The 22174-nt window shown below is 35.6% G+C and overlaps 1 protein-coding gene across 1 annotated transcript; it reads left to right on the top strand.

The window, feature by feature from the left end:
- The first annotated feature begins 338 nt into the window (after positions 1 to 338).
- LOC140759410 (membrane-bound O-acyltransferase gup1) lies at positions 339 to 21904 on the top strand. Its single transcript, XM_073095966.1, has 20 exons — positions 339 to 444; positions 705 to 823; positions 920 to 975; positions 6610 to 6791; positions 6875 to 6923; positions 9471 to 9574; positions 9669 to 9733; positions 10262 to 10332; positions 11490 to 11549; positions 13395 to 13502; positions 15138 to 15262; positions 15356 to 15407; positions 16386 to 16448; positions 18816 to 18925; positions 19004 to 19096; positions 19214 to 19295; positions 20417 to 20494; positions 21533 to 21608; positions 21691 to 21740; positions 21816 to 21904. The coding sequence occupies exons 2-20, from the start codon at positions 721 to 723 to the stop codon at positions 21855 to 21857; spliced, it is 1569 nt and encodes a 522-aa protein (XP_072952067.1). The 5' UTR covers positions 339 to 444; positions 705 to 720; the 3' UTR covers positions 21858 to 21904.
- Positions 21905 to 22174: the final 270 nt, after the last annotated feature.

Genomic DNA, 22174 nt, shown 5'->3' with positions numbered 1-22174 from the left:
ATATGATATAATAACAATTAAGGAAAAGTCCCTACTTTTTAAATAAAATTATATTTAGGCCCCCTGCATTTTCGCAAACTTACGATGGACACTCTACTTTTCATTTTTTTATATTTTTAATTCCATACATATGGAATTTATTGTTAGAAAGACATATAAAATACTCTTTCTTATCTACTCCAATCTATCCAGATTTCAAGGGTATTTTATATACAAAGTATAAAATATGGGTCTTGAAATGTAAATATTGAAAAAAAGGATGTGAATGTGAATTCGTAAAATTCGGGGTTTGCAATGTAACTTTTCCTATCCCATCCAGCACCTTACTTTAGGTACAATCCCGTCGTCTTCCCCACTCCCTGCCTTCCACTCCGTCGTCCGGTCGTCCTCTCCCCGACCGTCACCACCACCTCTTAAGCTTGGAAGCAGAGAAGATATCGCGATGTAATTTCTCTATTCCTCCTCTCATCTTTGTTGTTGGGTTGATTTTTGACATGCCTTTGATCTTGAGAATATAAGATCAACAGGGTTTTCAGTTCTTAGATGGGACGGGCGCTTTTCCAGCTTAATTTGAAATGGAAGTTTGTAATGTGAAATTTAAGGCAGGAGAATTATGGGGCCTTTTGTTTCCCCGACAGAATCTGGCTGGTGGTTGGCTGCAAGATCCGAATTTTAACCTTTTCTTTGCCTTTTCTGTTTGCAAGTCGAGATTACAGAGAGATGAATAGCAAGTTGTGGAAGCAATCGGAGCTCATATTCCTTACCTCGTACGCCTTTGTTTTCTATCTCATCTTCATCCAACGTTCTCTTCGTCTTTCTCATGGTAATTGATGTACTTGCCTTTTAATTTGTTGCCTTATTTGTTTGGGATTTTATTCATGTTTAGCTTTAATTTGTTTACTGCTTCATTGTACTGCAGGTTATGTTGAGAGGCTTCGTGGGCTACGCACTGGCTGGTTAGCGAATCAATTAAATGTATGTTCTTTATGGTTTTGATTGTTCTAATTTTCCTTTATTTTTTAAGACTATTTTGGTGGTGACTATTTGTCTGACATTAATTGATGGGTTAATTTACATGTTTAATTTTCTGAGACAATGCCATGCCCTTACTCTTTGTTAAATTAGAAAAAAGAAGATCTTTCCTTAGAGAGGATTATCTATGCTATCCTTCAAGAATCACTTTGATAAGACTGCATTTTGGAGATCTGTTAAATGACTCGAGGATTCTTGGTTTTCCTGGATGATTGAGGCACTTCAATTTAATATCAAGCCTATCATCCTCTAGTATGTTTTAGAATGTTTTTAACTTTGTTTCTTCTTCTATTGTCCTGAGCTTCATTGTTGTTTTACTGGTGTGGGGTGTATCCGTGTCTGGTCAACACGATAATATGATTGCCATGTTAGTATGTTGAGTCAATTGTGTTGGAACAAGATGGAAGTGATCCCAACAAGTCCAATGGGATATCAAACAGATAATAACAGTACCAAATTGGGAAAATTCACAGGCAAGGTGTGGCAGAGTAGAGAAATAGCTAATGTATCAATCAAAAGAAACAAGAACACCAAACAAAATAAACCACAGAGAAAAGAGAGAGAGTGGGAGTTGAGATTTATGTGGTTCGGTGATGTTATCCATAGGCAATGCAAATCTTCAATACGACTAGTGAGATGATGCAACTACAGTGCATGCTTTCTCTCAGACCCTCTTAGGTTAATAACTCTAAACCCAAGATTGACTATTTATACTTTTGACTTAGGATATAAGAAGTTGGATATGCATTTGAACGGCTCTAAGGCATGCTCAAACGCCTTTGCATGCTGGTCCAGGAGATGACCCCGCTTGAACGCCTTTCAAATGTACTTCAAGCACTGTTTTCGAGATGCATATTGTAGGTTGAACGCTTGCAAACATTGCACTTCCATCTGAATAGCCGTGGGTTAGTTCGAATGTAGGAATGCAATATGACATGCAGCTATCAGGATGTGAAGTTTGCAATCCGGATCCGCAACTTAAGTTTTTAACCAAACCCGACGACTCGACCCATCTGCCCTTCTTTCTCCTCAAGCTAGGGCTTTGACGCGAGTGACACCTCCAACTTGGACGACGGCGAGATCAGCGAAGTATGGTGACGGCGAAGAGCGGTGACGACGAGATCGACGGCAGGAGAGGTGCCGTGTGGCACTCCTCGTCTCATGTGATGATACGCTGCCGACATAGGGCGTGCCGGTCGGCACGATCATCGTTGTCTGAAAATCCACTTGACTACTTCCTATGTGTTGACAAAATCCATTGCATGCGCAATATCTTGCCACATGCACACCATGGCATACATGGACTACCTACCACTGATACGCACGACACTTTCTCCATGTCAACCCTATCGTCTAGAGTTTTTGCACACTGGTTCTTACTAAGCTTGAAATGTCCTGCTCAAGGGGTGCTAACAGGCTTTGACTTTTTCATGTTGAACCTCTCTAGGATTTTTTCAATATATGATATTTATGATGGCTTCAACTCTCACTTAGCTCTGTCTTTGCAGATTCTCATGCCAAGGATTTGTTTAGTTGGACCCAAGTCTTTCATGCAAATTTTGACAACTTTTTTTTAAGGTTTTGTATCTCCTCTGTATTTGATCTTGTAATCAAAATATCATCGACATATAAGAGTAATATAATGTAAAAGTTAAACCTTTTTATATAGCAGCAATGGTTTGCGGTGCATTTGTTGTAGCCATGCGTGACATAAAGCTATCAAACTTGAGATATTATTGCCTAAGAGCTTGCTTTAGATCGTACAGACTATTTTTAAGCCTACGCACTAGATTTTATTTATCTTCAGCTATAAAACCCTTGGTTGATGCATGGAGATATTCTCCTCTATGTCACCGTGAAGGAATGCTATTTTTATATCTAGTTGCTTAAGATGTAAAATCTTTGAAGCCACCAAACTCAAAATAGATTGAATTATGGTTAATTTAACAATTAATACCTCTTGGTGCCATTATGTTCTTCTTTTAGCTTGTAAACTCTGTGAAGAGCTTTCTTTCCTGTAGGTAGACGTACCAAATCCCATGTTTGATTCAATATCAATGAGTCCATCTTTTTATTTATAGCTCTCTGCCAATAAATGCTACTATCAACTTACAAAGCTTATTTAAAACATTCTAGTCACCACTATCTGTTAGCAATAAATAATATAGAGAAGGAAAATAGTGACTAGGAGGTTGATAGTTCAGGTGGATCTCTTAAGAGCAATAGAGGTTTCAAGTTCTGGTTTTGCCTATTCTCTTGATTTATCTTCTCAAACTCTACATATTCTTTGATATCCTATTCAGATCTGTCTTTATACATCACATTTCCATTGAATATCACATCTTTGTTTCCAATGACTTCTCTATTTTCTTCTATCCTAAAAGCAATATCCAAAATCATTTTGTCCATTCCTAACGAAAATGCACTTCATAGACTTGGCATCCAACTTGTTCATATTATTAGAATTAATATTAACACACGATATGTAGCCGAAAATTCTAAGGTGTGATAGTTGTATCCCCTTGCTAGTCCGTACCTCCCCTAATAGTGCTCCATCTAATGGTACTGAAGGTCCTCTATCGGTCAGGTTCAGGTACACAACAATGTTCATTACATCCGTCAAAAACTGCTTATGCAATCTTGCATGTAGCTTCATGCTTCAGAGCTGATTGTTCGACAATTTTGGATTGCTCTCTGAAGCGATTTGGTGCGACTAATTTGATGGTTTTAATGGACATACAAGCTCTTCTGAATGAGTCATGGTAACGCGGTAGTCGCGACATGGTGCTACTGGTGGAGTTTAAGAGCTGGATTGGGCTTGGGCACATGAAATTGATGTGCAAGCTCGGTTACACTCGATGGAGTAAGGGTCCCGATTTATGACAAGGTTGTGTGAAATTAATGCATGAGCTTGAATGAGTAGATTAGCAGTGACTCATGAATAATAGTTGATGGTATTGAAGAGCTAGACTCTTGACATCGGTGGATGATCGGAAAAGAAACTGGGCAAAAGGTTGGCATAAGAATAGTAGATTGGATTCGAGGCAGAACAATTGTGTTACGGATCAGATCTGGATCGATTCAGACGTAAGAATATTATGAAAATTTAGTTGGTGTAGCTTTATGAGATTAAGATTCTAATGGCTCTGCTTTCACGTCAATCGTATGTTTGGATGAAAATATATAATTAAAATAGTGGAGCAATGTCAGAACGGTTAATATTCGATATTACAGCGGTCATCAGAGGGTGGTGGATGGCCAAGGGTTGTGGTGAACAGCCTTATAGTAGGGTGATTGCTGAAGGAAGGTAGTGGCCAAGGTTTGAAAGTTTTAGAGGTTCTACGGTTATGATCTACTTCTACAAAGGTAAAGATGATCTAACGATTATGATAAAACGGTAAGAAAATAACTAAACTCAATTAATTCTCAATGCTTAAATGCTTGGATTCCTAAACTAAGAAGTCTAGCCCCTCTATATATAGAGGTTGGGTATAATGAGTCCTACTCGAATTCAGCCCTAAAGGCTTATATGACTCTAACTAAAAGTCTAAAACTTGTTTTAGAGGCTTATATGATTTAATTGAATTTGCCCTAGTGGCTTATATGACTTAACTGGACTTGCTTTAAGGGCTTACATAAGAGATAAATATAAATCAAATAAAAGATAAATTGACTCGATTCAGTGAGCCTAATATCCTCATGATTCGATCCGATTAGACTTGGATTGTGTCGAATTGATATTGCGCTCACATATGAAGGGGGAGATTGTTGAGTATTATATGTGAGAACTTAGTTCCACAGGTTAAAGTGAAAGGGTTATATGGATACTTGAGCTTTCACCTAATAGCGTAAGCTTTTAGGTTGGGTTGGGTTCTAAGGTTTGTATCAAACTTTGTTTCATTTAGTCTAAAACTCTCCAATCTCACATGAATTGAGTTGTGTTCTAAAGTTTGTACCAAATCCTATTTCACTTAGACTAGAACTCGCCTATCTCTTAAACAAGTGGGCATGCTATGCCAACCGAGGATCGACACTGCTATCTATTATACCAATGATAAACCTAGATATTTTAACTACAGATTTTCTTCAAATTCTCTTCCTTTTCTTTTGTGCATGTATGTATAACATAGAAAGTCTAGGAATTGAGGTTATCTTGTTAGCATAAGAGTTAATCATATTAGAATTATGCTAATCTCTATCATTCTAAGATGTGTTTAGTTGATCTGAAATAATTAACTAATAAATAAAATCTTCTTATTGCACTATGATGGCTTTTTTAGAGTTTATATAATAGACAAAGATTGTCTTGCCAGTTGCATGAGGCATGTCAGCATTGGCTCGGTTGGGCACATGCCATGCGAAGTGCATGCCTTAGTGTGCCGTGGCAAATGGGGATGCCCCAAAAATAGTTTCCAATTGCTAAGTTGAAGTCATTTATCCATAAATATTGGTATAACAAGTGCTTTTTGTGTATAACTAGGAGTATAAGTTGGCATGAAGGTACAAAAGTATCTTGAAGCTATAAATTGCATACATGTTTAATTCAATTTGGATGAAAAGAGTTAAGGATTTCCTTGTCGTTGGCACAGTGCATATTGTGGTACTTGTCATGCCAATGCACCATGTCGACTCAAAAAAAAAAAAAGGGAAAAAAATGAAAGAGTGCAGAAAGAGATATAGAGGGACGGGGAGAGAGAGGGAGAGGGAGTTAGATACATCTTTTCTTTCTCCCATTGGAAGAGAAAAGCCTCCTCTTTATCTTGGGATTTAAGTTGGATCCTCTTATTGGATCTAAAATGAAAGATCCACATAAGTTAAATCCTCTTATTGGATCTAATTTAAAAGAAAGATCCACTATATGTGGATCAAACATAAGGAAGAAAACTTCATCCATTTAGTGGATCATCTTCTTCCATGGACCAAACTCCTCAAACCCTTTACCAGTTCAAATCTTATTGCCACGACCGACAATATCACCAACTCCACCCATCGGCCTCCTTAAAAGCTTTCTACATCACTCCGCGGCCTCCAAATAGCCTCTAGACTGCTGCAGAACAACGCTAGTAGGTGGGAGGGTTAACTTCAGGCTGACAAGCTATCATAAAAGCCTATGGCAAAGGAATTTCAGGTGGCTCTGGAGGAATTTCATCGGCTGGTTTCCCAAAACTTAGTATTAAAGGCCAAGATTCATCAAATCCTTCTATAAATGTTGCATGGAGTTCAGAGTTAGCTTCTTTGTGTTCTACATAATGAGTTAGATCTTTAGTTCAAGGAGCTTTTTTGAAGAAGAAAAGATACTTGCTTCTTCATGAATAGACCAATGAACTTTAGGCAATTTCATCATTCTGGTTATTACTGAGGTGTGTCCGAAAAACTATCTAGTTGGCCTCTGTTTTTCATGTTATGCATTTTTTTTTTTTTTGTCATCTTATGTTTGTTACACAGTAGTGTGAAACATTTTTTTGTCCTTTATTGTAATATTTAAGAAAATTTTCTATTGATGTCTAAAGAAACATGCTTCTCATTTTCAGTTAAAAGTTTAAAATTATTTATTTTAAATCTTCATATATTGTGCAGGACCTCTCTGACTCACAATGGAGAAACTTTCGAGGAAACCTGCCTGTTCTTACTGCTGTTATGGGGGCCTTTATAATCATAGCAAATGTCATTCGCTACTGTTATGGCCTGAAAGGAAAAGGGATGTCAGTCTTATGGGGTTTGATATCTTTGATTTATTTATCATATCTACATGGAGCTTGGTATGCAGTTGATCATAATCATATCTTTTATTATATTTGTTAAAATTGTGGATTCTTATCTAACTAATTGATTGCTATTGCAGTATTGGATTTATTCTTATGATTGCTGTAATGAATTTTTCTATAGTGAAGGTTTGTGCTTTATTAACACTACGTTAATATTTATTTCCTTTCAATCAGAATCTTTAATTGTTAGTCATTATCAACGCGTAAGGGTTGCTTTTTACTTAATGTGAAAGAACATTATTAATGATGCTTTTATATGCTTCTTATTGTTGCAAGAATTCAGAGCAATGGTGTTTACCAGTGTATTGATTTGCTTTGCTGTTTGAGATATTAAGGTCTTATCTAGTTACCCTTCAAATAGGGGAATAAGGCTTAAGGTTGGATAATGTGGGAATAAGGACTTAAGGTTGAGTAATTTTATTATTGAACTTTTTTATAACTACGAAACTCTGGAAACCATGATGAGACAATATTATGCAGTTTCTTCCTATCTAGTATAGCAGTCTAAGCATAAAGTGGTGAGGAAAGCTAAATTCGGGGCAACAATATCAGTTGCATCTAAGCAAATTTTTAACAGGTTCACTAGAAACAAAAAGTAAGCTCTTGGAAAAGGTTATGGCTTGCTGGTTCCCTGATTTACTGAACTTCCCCAAAAGGAGATGCTACTATTAGATAGTGTCAAAGTAGGATGGCTTGAGATGGAGCTAAATGTTTATAGACAGAAAGATACACAAGTGTAAAAGTTGATACAGAAGTCCTATCTAATCTGGAAGTGGCCTACCCATGAGGATTATGGTAACAACATGTCATCATCTAAAGCCATTAAACAAATTCAAAAGTACGATGCCTTGTGATAGGAAAAGAAGGAATGAGATTAACATGTTCAATTTTGTAATGCATGACCTCATAGGAAGAAGATATTATTGTCAGAGTGCCCTAAGGATGGTTGTAAGAGATAGCAAGGATGGCTGTGCTGTTGTGGCACAACACTTAGGATGGGGTGTGCCAGTGGTACACTTTTATGTCGAGTCATACCAATGTGGAGCAATCTTTTGTTTTAAATTTTTTTCTATTTTTGTGAATTATTATCAAATCAACTTTAATCATTTTCTTAACAAACATAATATGATATGTGAAGCCCATTTTTTTAAACATTTTTTTTATTTTTATCAATTATCATCAATCAACTTTAATATTATGTGTTGAATATTATTATGTGTTCAATTATATTATAGAGTGTTTAATCATTGATATTAGTTTTAATTAATGTATTCAATCATATTATGTGTTCAATAATATTTGTATTTGACTATTACTTTATCTTTAATAAAATAAATTATTTACAAAGATAATCTAAAGATAAAACACTATAATGTAGGTTTTAGTACATATATTTAAATCAAAAATTTAAGATTGGCATGTTGAAAATTAAAAAATATCTCTAAATATTCTAAAATTTTAATTAAAAATATGTTAAATGCGTGGCAGTGGCACGTGGGGATGTGCTGATCAGCATGCCTCGTGCCGATATTAGCATGGCACGACCATCGTTGAGAGATAGGATAGTGAACATAACAATATGTGAAAATCTAGGTGATAATGCTAGATGTAGACAAAAAAAGAAGATATGGTTGAAAGTTGGAACCATGGATGGCCGTGCCGGCGGCGTACCAGCACGTGGCATGAGGGGTGCCGCATGACACCCCTCCTAATAGTTTTGCTTCTCGCCATCGATCTTGTCGTCGAGCTACCCATTGCCGATTGCTGTCGCTATCGCCGTCATCCGAGCTCGCGTCGAGTGCCCTAGTTGGAGGGAGGAGGAAGAGAGAGAGAGATAAGGTTATCAGTTAAAAACTTAAGTTGCGGATCTGGATATGAATCATCTCTTCCTCCTCCCTAGAGCTAGGGCACTCGACGCGAGCTCGGGCGACGGCGAAGGCGAGCGGCGATTGGTGACATCAATGGTAATGACAAAGGCTAAGGTGAGTATCCTTTATTTTTTTCTCTCATTCTCTTACGGTATGGTCAGCAAGTGCCGCTATACGTGCCGTGCCATACCGTGCCAGCCGGTGGTCGGCATGATCCGTACTTGTGGCACGGCAATCGTTGGTTGGAATATGAATTAACCATGTGGGCATATTGATCGGTATTAGCACCATCCCCTTCCGATGCCTTATCAACAATGGTATAGGGGATTATCTAGAAATTCCCCATTCATTCTTACTTCTGCTGGTTCCTTTGCTGATCTTATTCTGACGTGACATATTGTTTCTCTTGAAAGCGTTAACTATATTTGATCAACATACGAAAGTTTCTTTGTACAATGAATCGGTGCAGCATATTTTGGTTAATAGATTAGTGAACCAAGGTTGATTTAAGATGGAGCTATCTTCAGTTGCTTGATATTGGCCTACACCTGACTTTTTGAAGCATTTCATTATCCTAAATTTAGTTTATCACTTTATATCTTAAGAATACCACCTAGGTCAAGGCTAACCTAGTCCTACCAAGCCTGTCCAATCAGATTATGTGAAAAATAAGTTCATGCATCTCTCATTCTTATTCTCTCTATTCTAGTTTTTAGCTTTTCCAGTCCAAAATTTCTATCTATACAGTTTGCTTTTATTGGTGTCTGTAATGTTTCTTTCAAGTAAATAATCTTCTCTTTTGCAGATTTTTGCACGATCCAAGTACTGCATTGCCATTCTTTGGATTTTCAATCTAGCTACTCTCATAGTGAATCGTGTATATGAAGGCTATTCTTTTTCTTCATTTGGGTTAGTTATATGATAATCTTGTCCATGCCACGTAATACTTTTCTCAGTGCATTTTTAATTCTTGTAACACTGAATATTTGGTAGTGGAAAACAGGAAACACTTCGCTTTTTTGGACAATCACAGGGGTACTTTTAGATGGCATATATGCTTCAACCTAGGTATGTAATTGTTTGCTTGCACCTCAAATTTCAATGATGCTTTCATGCTCATTCTTCTAGCACACTTAAAGAAAATAATTTCTAAAAGGAGGCTGACAATCACATCCACTGCAGTAAATGCATAAAAATGGTGTTGGGGAGTGGAGGGAAGGGACTTAGAAACAGGAGACACTTAGAAAGAGAGAAAAAAGGAGAGAACGTAAAGGGTGTTTGGGAACTAGTCGCAGAACTTGATTTCCGATAGGATTATTTGGTCTAGTTACTGTAATTAGGGAAAACATTTTCTCTGTACCAAGGGATTTTCCCTTGGAACAGGTTAAGAATTGTTGTGTCTAGTTACTGGAAAGCCCTTTTTTTATAGGAGATTCTTCTAGACTTCCATTTGTTTTTGGATATTTCTCAGTAAATAATTAGGTAGCAATCGCAATAACTTGTTCCTTTTTTTTCTTTTTTTTGTTGCTTCCTCTTTTTTTTTTTTCCTGGAAGTTAAGTAATTTCTCCCTTATTGTGTGTTTCATTCTCTGACAGTTGTTTTACGTATGATCAGCTTTGGATGTGATTATCATTGGTCATTTGAAGTTCGTCACTTTGATAAGGAGGTATGATGCTTATCATTCTTTGCTAAATTGAACTTTGATAACAATAACAAAATAAAGTAGTCAATTTGAAGAAAGGGTTATTAGACTGACATGCATTGGGTTACTTATGAGTTTATATATTGATGTATCTTTCTTGTTTTCCACATATGTTCTTACACAGAAATACAAGTCTTCACATACAAGTATTCACTTGTTTTCACCTCATTTTTTTGTTTATTTCTCACTCATGAACTCTAAATTCTTTCTACGTTAAATTCCTTTTGCATTTGTAACCGCATGACCATGAAAAACATTAATATGGCTGAAGATTGAAGATGAAATAGTCAGAGATACTGTAATATACTAATATCAGTTCCCAGTGCAAATTATAGTTAGGAACTTGGATTTTTTTTCCTTTAAGTGGAATTTGAATACATTAGATAATATCCAAAATCTTTGAAGGTAATCCTCATATTTAGTCATGCACATTTCTTTGCCTTGGGGTATCTGCAATTCTGTGTGACCTTGGATATCTCTACTGTGGATGAAGACTGAGGACGGGATTGTTAGACATGCTGAAGTATTCTGTTTTCAGCATAAATCATTGTTAGGAACTTGGAATTTTTTCACTAGATATTATACAAAATCTTTGAAGTTATCCTTCGCATTACTTGTGCATATTTCTTTTGTTTCTTTTCAATGAAAGAAAATTTGCTCTGATACACTATTTTCCTGTACATGTCTAAGTTCTTCTTCTACATCTTTGCTCTGGCTGTAGAAGTAAGGTGGACAAGTCTATTCTGAGTTTCATCACAATCCTGTCATCTTCCTATGTTTTACTTTGCCTATATACTAGAAGCTTCAAGTCTTGGTTAGGCAGCAGGTTGTGAAATCTATCTATTTTCTTCCTGGGAGCATTCTTTACTTTTAGTTAACTTGAGCCCTAGTTATTGGGACACGCTGGTGCTGTCTGTGATTTGATTGTAATGCTGGAACCTATTTTCATATGGAAACCATCAAGATGAATTATTATCTAATTTCTCCTGTGCAATGATATTACTAATTTCATATATCACTATTTTTGTAGATAATTTCTGAATACATGTCTCATTACCCCTATTTCATGTTTGTTCACAAATGCCTGACGTGCACTAAGTAGCTGTACTTTATGGATGCAGAAACATATGCAGCGTTGTCATATTTGCTCTTCTGGCCAGACCTGTTACCTTTCTTTACAGGTATTTTTATTGTATCAATTGAATAGCCCTTCTACAGTTTATTCATTGTGCATCATGGTACTTTTGAGTTGCCTAAGCTAATAAATTCTCATAATTAAATGTAAAGGAGTGAAGGAAAAAAGTAGATCATATAATTTCATCTTTACGCAAATATCCACTTCCATACAGTAAGTACTGAACTTGGTCCAAAAGAAATATCCACTGGTTCATTTAACTAATTTAGTCCCCTTATTTCTGGCAGCTTGTTGCATTTTTTTTTCCCATCTCTGAAATCTAGACAATAATAGGAATCAGAAGATTCTCAGATTATCAGTCTTTGCAAAATTGGAGACTATTAGACTGATTATGTTTGTAATTTAATCAACCCTTTCCTCCGCGAAGAAATTGTAGGAGTCGAAGTTTACGTAAGAGAAACTTTATCTTTTCAGACCTGCTTCTATACCATGTGGAAGATTTGAGAATCAGTTGATGTAAAGTTTTGCAGAGGTGAAGTGGAAGAGTGTCAGAAAAGAAAATTCAGAGATGAATAAGAGAGGAATCAAGTGACTAACATCAGGAAAAAGATAGTATGCCAACCCGACTAGGGTTCTGCTAGGATTTCCCTGTCATCTACATATACAACATTTTCCTGGCCACTTGTCAAGAATTGTTCATAACGCCCTCAACTTGTGGACAGTCAACTAACATGGACATATGCTGCTAGCAACAGTCCTATTTGGCTAAATGGGCTTAACTGATGCCCAGTTACAACAGAGACTACCCTACTTTGACAGACCTTGTACTTATAGAGGATTACATTAGATAAGGTGACTATGGAAATGTCCATACCACATGTAGTGACCCAAAGATAAGCAACACAAGGCTCTTTTTTTATTTGTAATAACAATTTAGCTTCTGTTATCTCTTTGGAATATTGTATTCAATGAGCTTTTTAGAAAGTTAATCGTTCTTTGTTCTATATTTGTTCATTTTCACTTGTAACTTAGCTTACCTTGCATTCCATGACAAGAATGTACTTCACCTTGACCTTTATTTCCATGCATCTTTGTTTTGCAACTTATAATTGCATTATTGAACCTGTAACTTGATTGTCTTTTAAAGCTTCATGTTGCTCTTTAAAATTTATAAAAGATGACACTTCTGCAATACCTATTGACAAGGATTGCCATGCCGGCACCTAGCAATGGGCGTGCCGATGGCACTCTCACATGCTGACGTGTGCCATTGCCTGTATCACTCGGTACGGGTAGGGTATCGAGCAAAATGCCTTTTTTATCGTCTGATACCTATTTAACTTACTGAAAGAGACCCCTATTTGAGGTCTCTTTTTTGGTAGGCTTATTTCCCAAACCAGAAGGAAGAAAAGGAGGAGAAAGAGTGATATAGGAGAGGAGGTTGATCCAAGGTTGAGAATTCCAAATCCCATCAAAATAAATGCTTTTCTTATTTGATGCTATTTGACATTACTTGTTGAATCATATTTCTACTTGACTATTCTAATATATTAGTTTTTTGCAATATTAACTAGGGATAAAATATTCTAATGTTGATTTTAATACATATATATTAAAATTTAAAATATGTATAAATATCCTAAAAAAACCTATTTAGATGCGCGCTAGTAGTGCACTGGGGTGTGTTGATAACTTGATATTGTGTCGGCACTACAATCCTTGCCTATTATTTATCACTTGTTACATTGTGGTAGAACTTCAGAATCTTCAAATATTGCATCTGCTTGTTATAAAAAAGGTTGGCCTTTTCACATCTTGCATTTCTTGCTTACCTTCTTTGTCTTGTATAATTTTGTAGCATTAGTATCATTATTTTTTTTACATTTGGCAGGAAAGTCACGTCGACAACTACTCGTTTAATATGTATTTATGCTATTTGATATATGCGCCACTTTATATTGCTGGGCCAATTATAAGCTTCAATGCATTTGCTAAACAGGTCAGACACATTTTCTTATTTCCTGGACAGTGCAATTTTTCATTTTAATTAGAAATTAAAGCAGCATTTCTTGATTAGTGCATATCTTGATTATTTTTTCTATCGGCCAACCACATGACTTTATAATCTTCATGCAATATAGGCCTTGGTGGTGGCAGTTGTTATTTTAAACATATATACTTTTGTCAATGAACTTATAATTCCATTAAGGAGTGTAAGGCTATGTACATATTGGCCTCCTCAGACAGCAAAAATGGGAGCCTTGTGCATTATGGTGCTCTTTAACTTGTCTTTCAATGCCACTACCGACATAGTTCTAATCAAATTTGTACAGATTCTCATTACCTTTGTCTTTTGTCCACGAACCATTCTTAGAAAATTGCCTGGAGCTCACTATTGTGTGAATCCATTGTTTAAAAAGTTTTCATGTGATGTTTTCATCAAAGGATTTTAGTATTGCTGGCACATTCTGTGGAGATAGATGGGCATAGGACTTGCCCGGCTGTACAACATGTGGAAAGGCACAGCTGCCATATTGACAAACAAGGAGAGGTAGACAAAGCTGCTTCAGGTGGAGAAAGGCTAAGGAGGGGTGTGCGAGGGGGTAGAGGGAGAGAGTGAACGAGGGAAGGAGAGATGAAATCGGTATTCCAATTCGTCGAATAAGTACGCTTTCCCTCTTTTGGAAGGAAATATGAGAAGTTATCACACAAAGAGACATAAATCAGGACGGAAGAAGGGTTAACTAAGGATTGGACAAAAAAGAAGGTAAGGCTCCAATGATGATTTTTGTCTTTGGTGAGAAGAAATCCATTAGCTTATGAGGTTAATAATCTCTTCTAAAGGTCTCCTAGCCAACCCTTGTAATGAGGTCAAAATGGTAATTGGCCATGTTCCATCAATATTACGAGAATGATGGCCGTGTTGACCGGCACACCTCATGCCGGTGGTGTATCAGCACGTGGCACAAGGGGTGCCGCATGGCACCTATTTGCAACTTAAGTTTTTAACCAAACCCGACAAACCGATCAACCCATCTGCCCTTCTTCCTCCTTGAGCTAGGGCTTTGACGCGAGCGACACCTCCAACTTGAACGACGGTGAGATCGGCGACGACGAGATCGATGATGAGCGTCAACGGCGAGTGGCGAAAGGTGAAGATGAGTAGTCTCCCTCATCTTTTTCTCTCCCTCTCTTGCAGCTCACGGCACTTGCCGGCCGTGCCATGGCGTGGCCATCCATCATTAGGACTAAAGTTGAGTTTAATCATTCAAAATATTGTTAAAAGAGCCAAAAAAAAAAAAATGAATAGCAAAGATTTTTTTTTGTATTTTTATGTGAACTTCTAAAAACTCTTTTGACTTTTTTGCTTATATTTATAGATTCAGGCAATTTTATGTCTTTCCAAATCAACTACGGATATATTCAATATCCAATCTGTATTCCTCTCCATATTATGTGAATATGTTCACTGTTTTTCTATCCTTTTACTATCCATATCTGGAGGAGAAAAGTGGAAATGGATATGATTTTATGATTGTAACATCCATTTTCACCCCTATCTGTGCTAGTTAATGTATAGCCAACATATTTTTTAAGTTCAATTCACAACAACCTCACTATAGCAATATTGCAGCTAGATGCACCCCAAAAGAATTATTCTGCTGGACAAATACTATCATATGGGCTTAGATGGGTTCTAAGTTTCTTCCTCATGGAAGCCATGACTCACTTTTTCTACTACAATGCCTTTGCAATCAGGTGAGCTGCTTTTAGGTTGAGCAAGTTAATGATATGAGCTTTACATGTTGATCATGAATACACTACTCTTTTTTTCTTTTTGGTATTATGCAGTGGATTGTGGCGGCATATGGCACCGTTTGAGATATTCATTATTGTTTACGGGGTAAGATAAATATATGATGATTTTTAGGTTTTCAAATGTATGTATATATGAACTAGCCTACTGTTGATAACATTGAAGACTTATCTTCTTTTTCGGTGTAAAAGTCAAAGTTACTATATCTATATTGGAGATGAAGCCACTGTAATCTTGAAATATCTACAAATAAGAAAAGATCCTGAACATGTTTTTTCTATCCTATTCATGGAATGCTCACAAAATGGACTGCATGTTAAATTGGGTATAATTTTCTTGAGAAAGAAGCTTAGTTGGCTGGATTATCTAGCTCCCTCTGTTTGTTCCCATTCTATTGGCTTCCTGTTTGTATTTAACAGGATTCTCCATTCATTGACTTTTTTTAGGCTATGAAGAAACAGTTTTCTTATCCAAAAATCTTAAGATTGTGATACTTTGGAAAAATATATTATTTCACTATATATTTGCTTAGCATAAATGCCATATATCTAATTTATCTCAATATCTATTGGTGTTAAGTTGTATCATTTATTGCATAAGCATGACTAATTATGTGCATAAAGAACTTATATAGATTAATGCAAAAGTTGCATTCTATAATTTGTTTTTTCTTTCTTTCATTCAGTAATTGGTTTAATGTAGTAGTTAGAATAAAGATACCTGTCTTGCTGTCTACATGTAATTATCAGAATGCTTCTTTGTTAAAGTTGTTCATCTTTTACATACAACAATAGGATGTTAACCATGTTCTATTGTATTTTATGCTATTAGATAAAGGATTTCTTCTTTTTTTCTTCTTTACTATCACCTCAAATATGGACAGGTTTTGTGCTTTTTCTATATCATCTTTCTTGTTCGTGAGTTATTCATCTTCAATTATTGCAAGTGGATGTTGTCATTCTGTATGAATCATTCAATTGTTTAGACTGGATTAGCTTGTTTGTGGTTTCTTTAAATTTTATATTTTTATAAGAAATATTAACTTTTGTACATGTCTTGCGACAGGTTCTAAATTTTATGTGGTTGAAGTTCTTCCTGATTTGGCGCTACTTTCGGTTTTTGTCACTGGTAATGGAATGGAAGACCTTTTTTTCATTGTCATTCTCTTATCATATTCTTAAGCTTGTTTTAATGTGCTATAGCACACATTTTCTTCCAGGGAGATGCTATATTATGATTGGTTTCTCGGTTAGGATGCCTAGATAGTACTATATAATTTAGTGATTTACAATATGAAGGTTAATGTTTTCTGGGTTAAGAAAGAAATTCATGTGGATAAAAGTTAGATTAAGGGCTTTTCTTTTGACAAAATAAAAACATTATAGCTCGAGTCCTTGAGTCCTTTTTCTTCACTTATTTTGTCGGTGTCTAAATAAAAGGCTCACCTCTTGCTGTTTCTAAGGACCCATGTTCATCTGAATGTCACTTTCCATTTGAATTAATCATTCTTACCTCTACATGGACTTTCATTGAACATGTTTTCTACCAATTTGAACTTCTGCCCTGCAATTGTCTTAAGCTGATGCCACTCCAACTTGCCACGAAATAATATTGACTCCTGTTGATCTTTTTTTTTTTCTTGTTTTCTTTTTTTGACAAAAGGCTATTGATTCCTGTAATTAATACTAAGAATTGAATTATGGTTTTAGATACTTGTATCGTGTCTTAGTTTTCTACACAGTAATACTGTCACATTCAGGTTTCCTGCTTTCATTGCTATAAATTTGGCTGTCAACATTTTGCAATTTATTTTACTTCTGAAGTCCTACAGGAAAGGAGATGAACATATCAGTCAACAACTTAAGTAGCAGTGACTTGTATCTGCCTTTGCAGGCTGGATCTATGTCCATCTTGACATGGACTCAATTGTTCAGGGAATCAATAAGGGACCAGAAATATTTTGTTAGTTCTAGATAATAGTACAGGTATTGTGGTTTATTATTCTTTTTGACAGTACTGATAAGTTCAATAATAAAACAGAAGCAGAAATGGAAGGACAGTTAGTAATAGACTTGGTGCATAGATCAATTTCAGACTTTGCAAAGGGAGGTGGGAGGAAAATTTGGTTTGGTGTGGGGAAAAGAGCTAGGAGAGAGAAGGGGTTGGTTGAGAGAGGTGAGATGTTCTTTCGGGCATTCCTTTTTTGTTTTCTTTCAAGAACATATGTTCAGAAAGAAAAGTGCTCAATAAGGTAAACCTAGAAAGAATCATCAACTATCCAGAAATATATTTCTGGCTGAAGGAAAATAGTTGCTACCTCCCTAGTGAGTCTTCTTGGAAAGTCATCTTTGGTCAAATGCTCAAACACTTTTTGACAGAAATTCCCAGTAGTCTGAACCCTCTAAAACTAGGAGTATTTTGGATTGGTTTTGGCAAAATTGATATATCGACCAAAATCAATCTCTCTTTCTGCCCAAGGTGATCCTTTTTATTTTTCCGAAACTAATATGCTTTGGCTGAAGATGATCTTTGGCTGGAACCTCTTCAAACCGTGAAATGATTTCATTAGCTAAATACTATAAGAAGGTGATGGCATAAATAAGTACCTTATGCAATTCTCTTTTAATTTGACATTCTTTTGAGTTTTCAGTGTTAGTGGACATCCTGATTCCCTCTAAGCTTAGTATCCAAGAGTTGCTTTTGTTGATTCATCTTTTATTTTATTCTAGAAATTGTAAAATCGAGATAACTGCCTTTTAAGTTGTCCATATCATTCAATTAGTATCCTAATACATAAATATATTTTGAGCTACTCGAGAAGAATATCCATGTTTCATTGACCATCTTAAACCATTTTGTTCTATCCCATCCTCATCTTGCACTGCACAACTAGCTCCAAATTTAGTTGTTTCCTGTTTCATCTACTTTGTCATCTATTCTGCACTCATTTTTTGGTCATTCTTTCTAGTACAAAAACAACTTGACAACATATTAAATGAGTTGGAATTATCTAAGTTTGATTTGTTATGCAACCTTGTCAATTAGGAGTTATTCAAGAAAAAAATTGTATAATAAATAAGATTTTTAATTCTTTATGTTTTGATTAAAGCAGTAAGCTAGATCTCTTCAATTATGTACCTGTACCTGTACCTGTGCATTATAGCTATTATCAAGAGGTTATTCACTCTTAGAATTCTAGGCACGGACAAATCATTGTGTTTATGTTGCCGTAGATTTCTGGTTATCTCAACTTTATGGTACAAAGGTAGTAAAGTTGAATCTCTAAAGAATAGAATAGAGGAAATATCCATATAACCAGCCTTATGGATGATGGTTGTAGCTGTCAAGTATAAAGGAGCTTCCAGTGCTATAAATATATTTCTGGTTATCTTACCAAAATTACCACCAATATCAGCAGCAATGAAGGAGCTTCCAGTGCTTTGTATTTTGAGCTGTCTTTCTTAGGCTTATTGCGGAGAAAATTTCCAATTGCAGATAGGAGGAATTGAGTCTCCTGAAAATATGCCTAGGTGTATCAATAACTGCCATGACTTGGAGAATTTCTGGAAAAGTTGGCATGCATCTTTTAACAAATGGCTTGTCAGGTAGGCTTTCAATGCACTCCTATTCAGTTCGTTTTTATGGAACCTACCATCGATATTATTGATATTGCATCATTATAGATACATGTATATTCCACTTGGTGGTTCTCAGCGAAAGCTACTTAATGTGTGGGTCATTTTCACATTTGTAGCAATTTGGCATGATTTGGAATGGTATGTTCTTGCATAACTTTCTTCTATTATTAAGTTAGTGTTCTGGGGAAGTTCTTGAATAGCAAGTTATGATTTTAATAGACAAGGTTAATTTGATATACTTTTTTTCTTAAGCAGGAAACTTCTTTCATGGGCATGGTTAACATGTATATTTTTAGTTCCTGAAATATTAATCAAATCAGCATCAAACATCTTTCAGGTAATGCAAAGTATTATTAACTTATGTTAGTTTAATTTTTTAGATTCCAACACAATTATGAGCTTTTACTACTTTTTAAGAATGATTGATAGGATGTATGATGGTATCTGAAATTCTGAATGACATGGAAAGTTGAAAGGTAGAAGTAGCTAACTAGAACAGATTTACACTTACGTACAAATATATGCTATTTAAATAAATCATGATGGTCTTGATGTCAGGTTATTGCTATCATTTCATGATGAATCAAATCTGACTGTCTCATAAAATTTTGTAATGGATGGAAAACTATGCAATTACAGTAAAAATAGAGCTTGTGAACAATAGAAGAGGTAAGAGGAAAAGAAATTCTTAAGGTATGATTATAACATCTGAAATCGTATAATGAGGTTTTTCTATATATATATATATATATATATATATATACTGAATTTGTTTTAGTGTAATAAATAAACTCGATCTACATTTCTGATGTGTTCATCTGACTGATCAAATGTAAATGTCTTAACTTGTGATTAGCTTATCTGCCTGAATCTCGTACCGTTGATATGAGTTACTCAGAAAATCAGGCCATGTTAGGATGTTGATATTTTCTGGTATTAATAAGCAACTTTGGGAGCAGAAAAATATGAAAGCTTTAAATAAAATTCTTAGCTCAATCAAATAGAGTCTTTACAAAATGCAGTGTCTTGTTGAATGTGTTCTGTATTCATATGTCTGATCCTGAAGCAGCAGCCAATTTGCACGATCATATACTTGTAAACACATAATGGTTGCCAATTTATATGATTAGATATTGGTTGAAATCATGAAACTCTAACATGGTTTGATAAATAAGTACTGCAATACTAACTTCAGGAATGTTATATAGCAAAACTTCTAAGGCAGGTCACATCTTTAACATACTGTGTCTTGCATTTGGGTTCTTGATGTTGGTACATGCAAAGTGGCTTTTTTTCTTGTTGTTGCTGCTGCTGCTGCTGTTACATGCAAGACATAATTTTGGGAAATGTTGTCTTATCTATGTACTTTATTGTATAAATGACAAACCTGATTTTTGAAAAGTTCAGTAAGATCTTGAAATCCATGATTTATGCATTCAAAGATATTGGTAATTTCAGGCAAGGACTGCTCTTGGGGTTTTCATAAATCGTGAACTGCGTGCTATTGCTGGCGCTATTACGATTAGCTGCCTTATGGTATGCATACTTTTCTCAATAGTTGAACAATCCTAACAAATGATGTTTCAAATGGATGCATCATTTCATAGATATATCTTTTTGTTTTATCTTAATAGTTTTAGTGTTATTCAACATTTCAACTCCTGGAGACCATAAACAAGATATGATATGTTGCCAGAAACTGTGGTAATAGGTCTCATGCAACTATGTTGTTAGACAATACCTTTTGCATAGTAGCCTGAACATCCGTTTGGTAGAAGATGTTCCTCATTGTTGACGAATATTAATTTAAATTTATATTTGATGTGCCTTATTATATTTAATTTAACTCATAGGAACTTATGAACTTGGAATCACTTCTTGAGGTCAAACTTATCAAATAGAACCAAGTTCAAGGTGTGGAAGGCCTGTTGGGGAGATTTGGGAAAGAATTTTATTCAATAAGTGATAGAGAAGAAGGATTTTACTTACCTTGAAAATTAAAGTCTGATAGTAATTAGACTTAAATAAGTGCATTTGGTGATCATTGAAGAGATGATGTGTACTTACCATATAATCCACCATCTCTTACAAGTTCCTCTAGAAATTTAGGTCAAATTAGACTCAACTACATATTGTTTCACCATCAAGATCATGTCCCAAGTGTCTTCCCACTGTTAACATGTATTTTTGTGCTGATCAGCAAGGTCGACATAAGTCAATATCCATTGTCCTAGTGAATATGGGCACCAATAGAGGTTAGTATCTTGGTACACTCCCTGTCCCCATGTGCCTGCTATGCCAACCCATCCTAACCCTGTGCCAACCCTATGCAACTGATGAGCCAAACTGACATGCAATTTGGTGTGGGGACATGCCTCTGTGCCAACCATGCAGTTCGGCATATCATGTCTTTGGCTAACCAGCCCTCTTGCCACTGCCATGATATTGTTTAATTTTTATTTGATTTGCATAATTAAATAAAGACCTTTTGATTTTGATCTTAGATGGAATGAAATCATTTTTCAGACCTTTTTGTGCTGTTCATTTGATAGTAATAACTTTGTGGTTTCACAGGTAGCAAACCTTGCTGGGTATGTAGTAGGATCGTCAGGCATACAACTGTTAATTACCCAGATGCTTCAGAAAGATGGTATGTTAAGACCGTATGTAGTTTCATCATTTGCTCATGGGTTACAAATAACAGACTGGCACCATCCTTACTTTTTGTACAGCACTTCCTGCTCTAGGTGTAATTTTTACATCATTCTATGTGGCGGTGAAGGTACTTTGTGTCGCTTGTGTTGTTTGTTTTAATTTCTTTCAGAAGTCTTTTTATTACTACTTTGTTATTTTGCAGCTTATGTTTCACATTAGGGATTTCAAGCAAAATTCATGGTGATATAATGGCTGGGAATTAGTGGTAAGACACCGGCCCATTGACTAACTTGGTTAAATTTGAATAACATTGCATTGACTAATTAATGTGATTGTTTTATCATTCATTGGTTCTATATATAACATTTTATTCACCTTTTTTGGCTGATATGTCTATGACGGTGAAGGTACTTTGTGTAGCTTGTGGTGTTGATTTTTTTTTAAATTTCTGTCAGAAGTCTTTTTACTACTACTTTGTTATTTTGCAGCTTATGTTTCACATTAGGGATTTCAAGCAAAATTCATGGTGATATAATGGCTGGGAATTAGCGGCTCATACAC

Source organism: Typha angustifolia, chromosome 4 (genome assembly GCF_048772165.1).
Source record: "Typha angustifolia cultivar Huaian chromosome 4, ASM4877216v1, whole genome shotgun sequence".
In the NCBI taxonomy this organism is placed as follows: domain Eukaryota; kingdom Viridiplantae; phylum Streptophyta; class Magnoliopsida; order Poales; family Typhaceae; genus Typha; species Typha angustifolia.
This window is presented reverse-complemented; position numbering and strand designations above follow the sequence as displayed.

What these genes read in the sequence shown, in the direction of transcription:
- LOC140759410 (XM_073095966.1), top strand. Translation starts at nt 721, where the DNA reads ATGAATAGCAAGTTGTGGAAGCAATCGGAGCTCATATTCCTTACCTCG. An exon ending in TTTAACAAATGGCTTGTCAG is followed by an intron (nt 18,926 to 19,003) that starts GTAGGCTTTCAA and finishes GCATCATTATAG; the next exon opens with ATACATGTATATTCCACTTG. An exon ending in ATTTGGCATGATTTGGAATG is followed by an intron (nt 19,097 to 19,213) that starts GTATGTTCTTGC and finishes TTTCTTAAGCAG; the next exon opens with GAAACTTCTTTCATGGGCAT.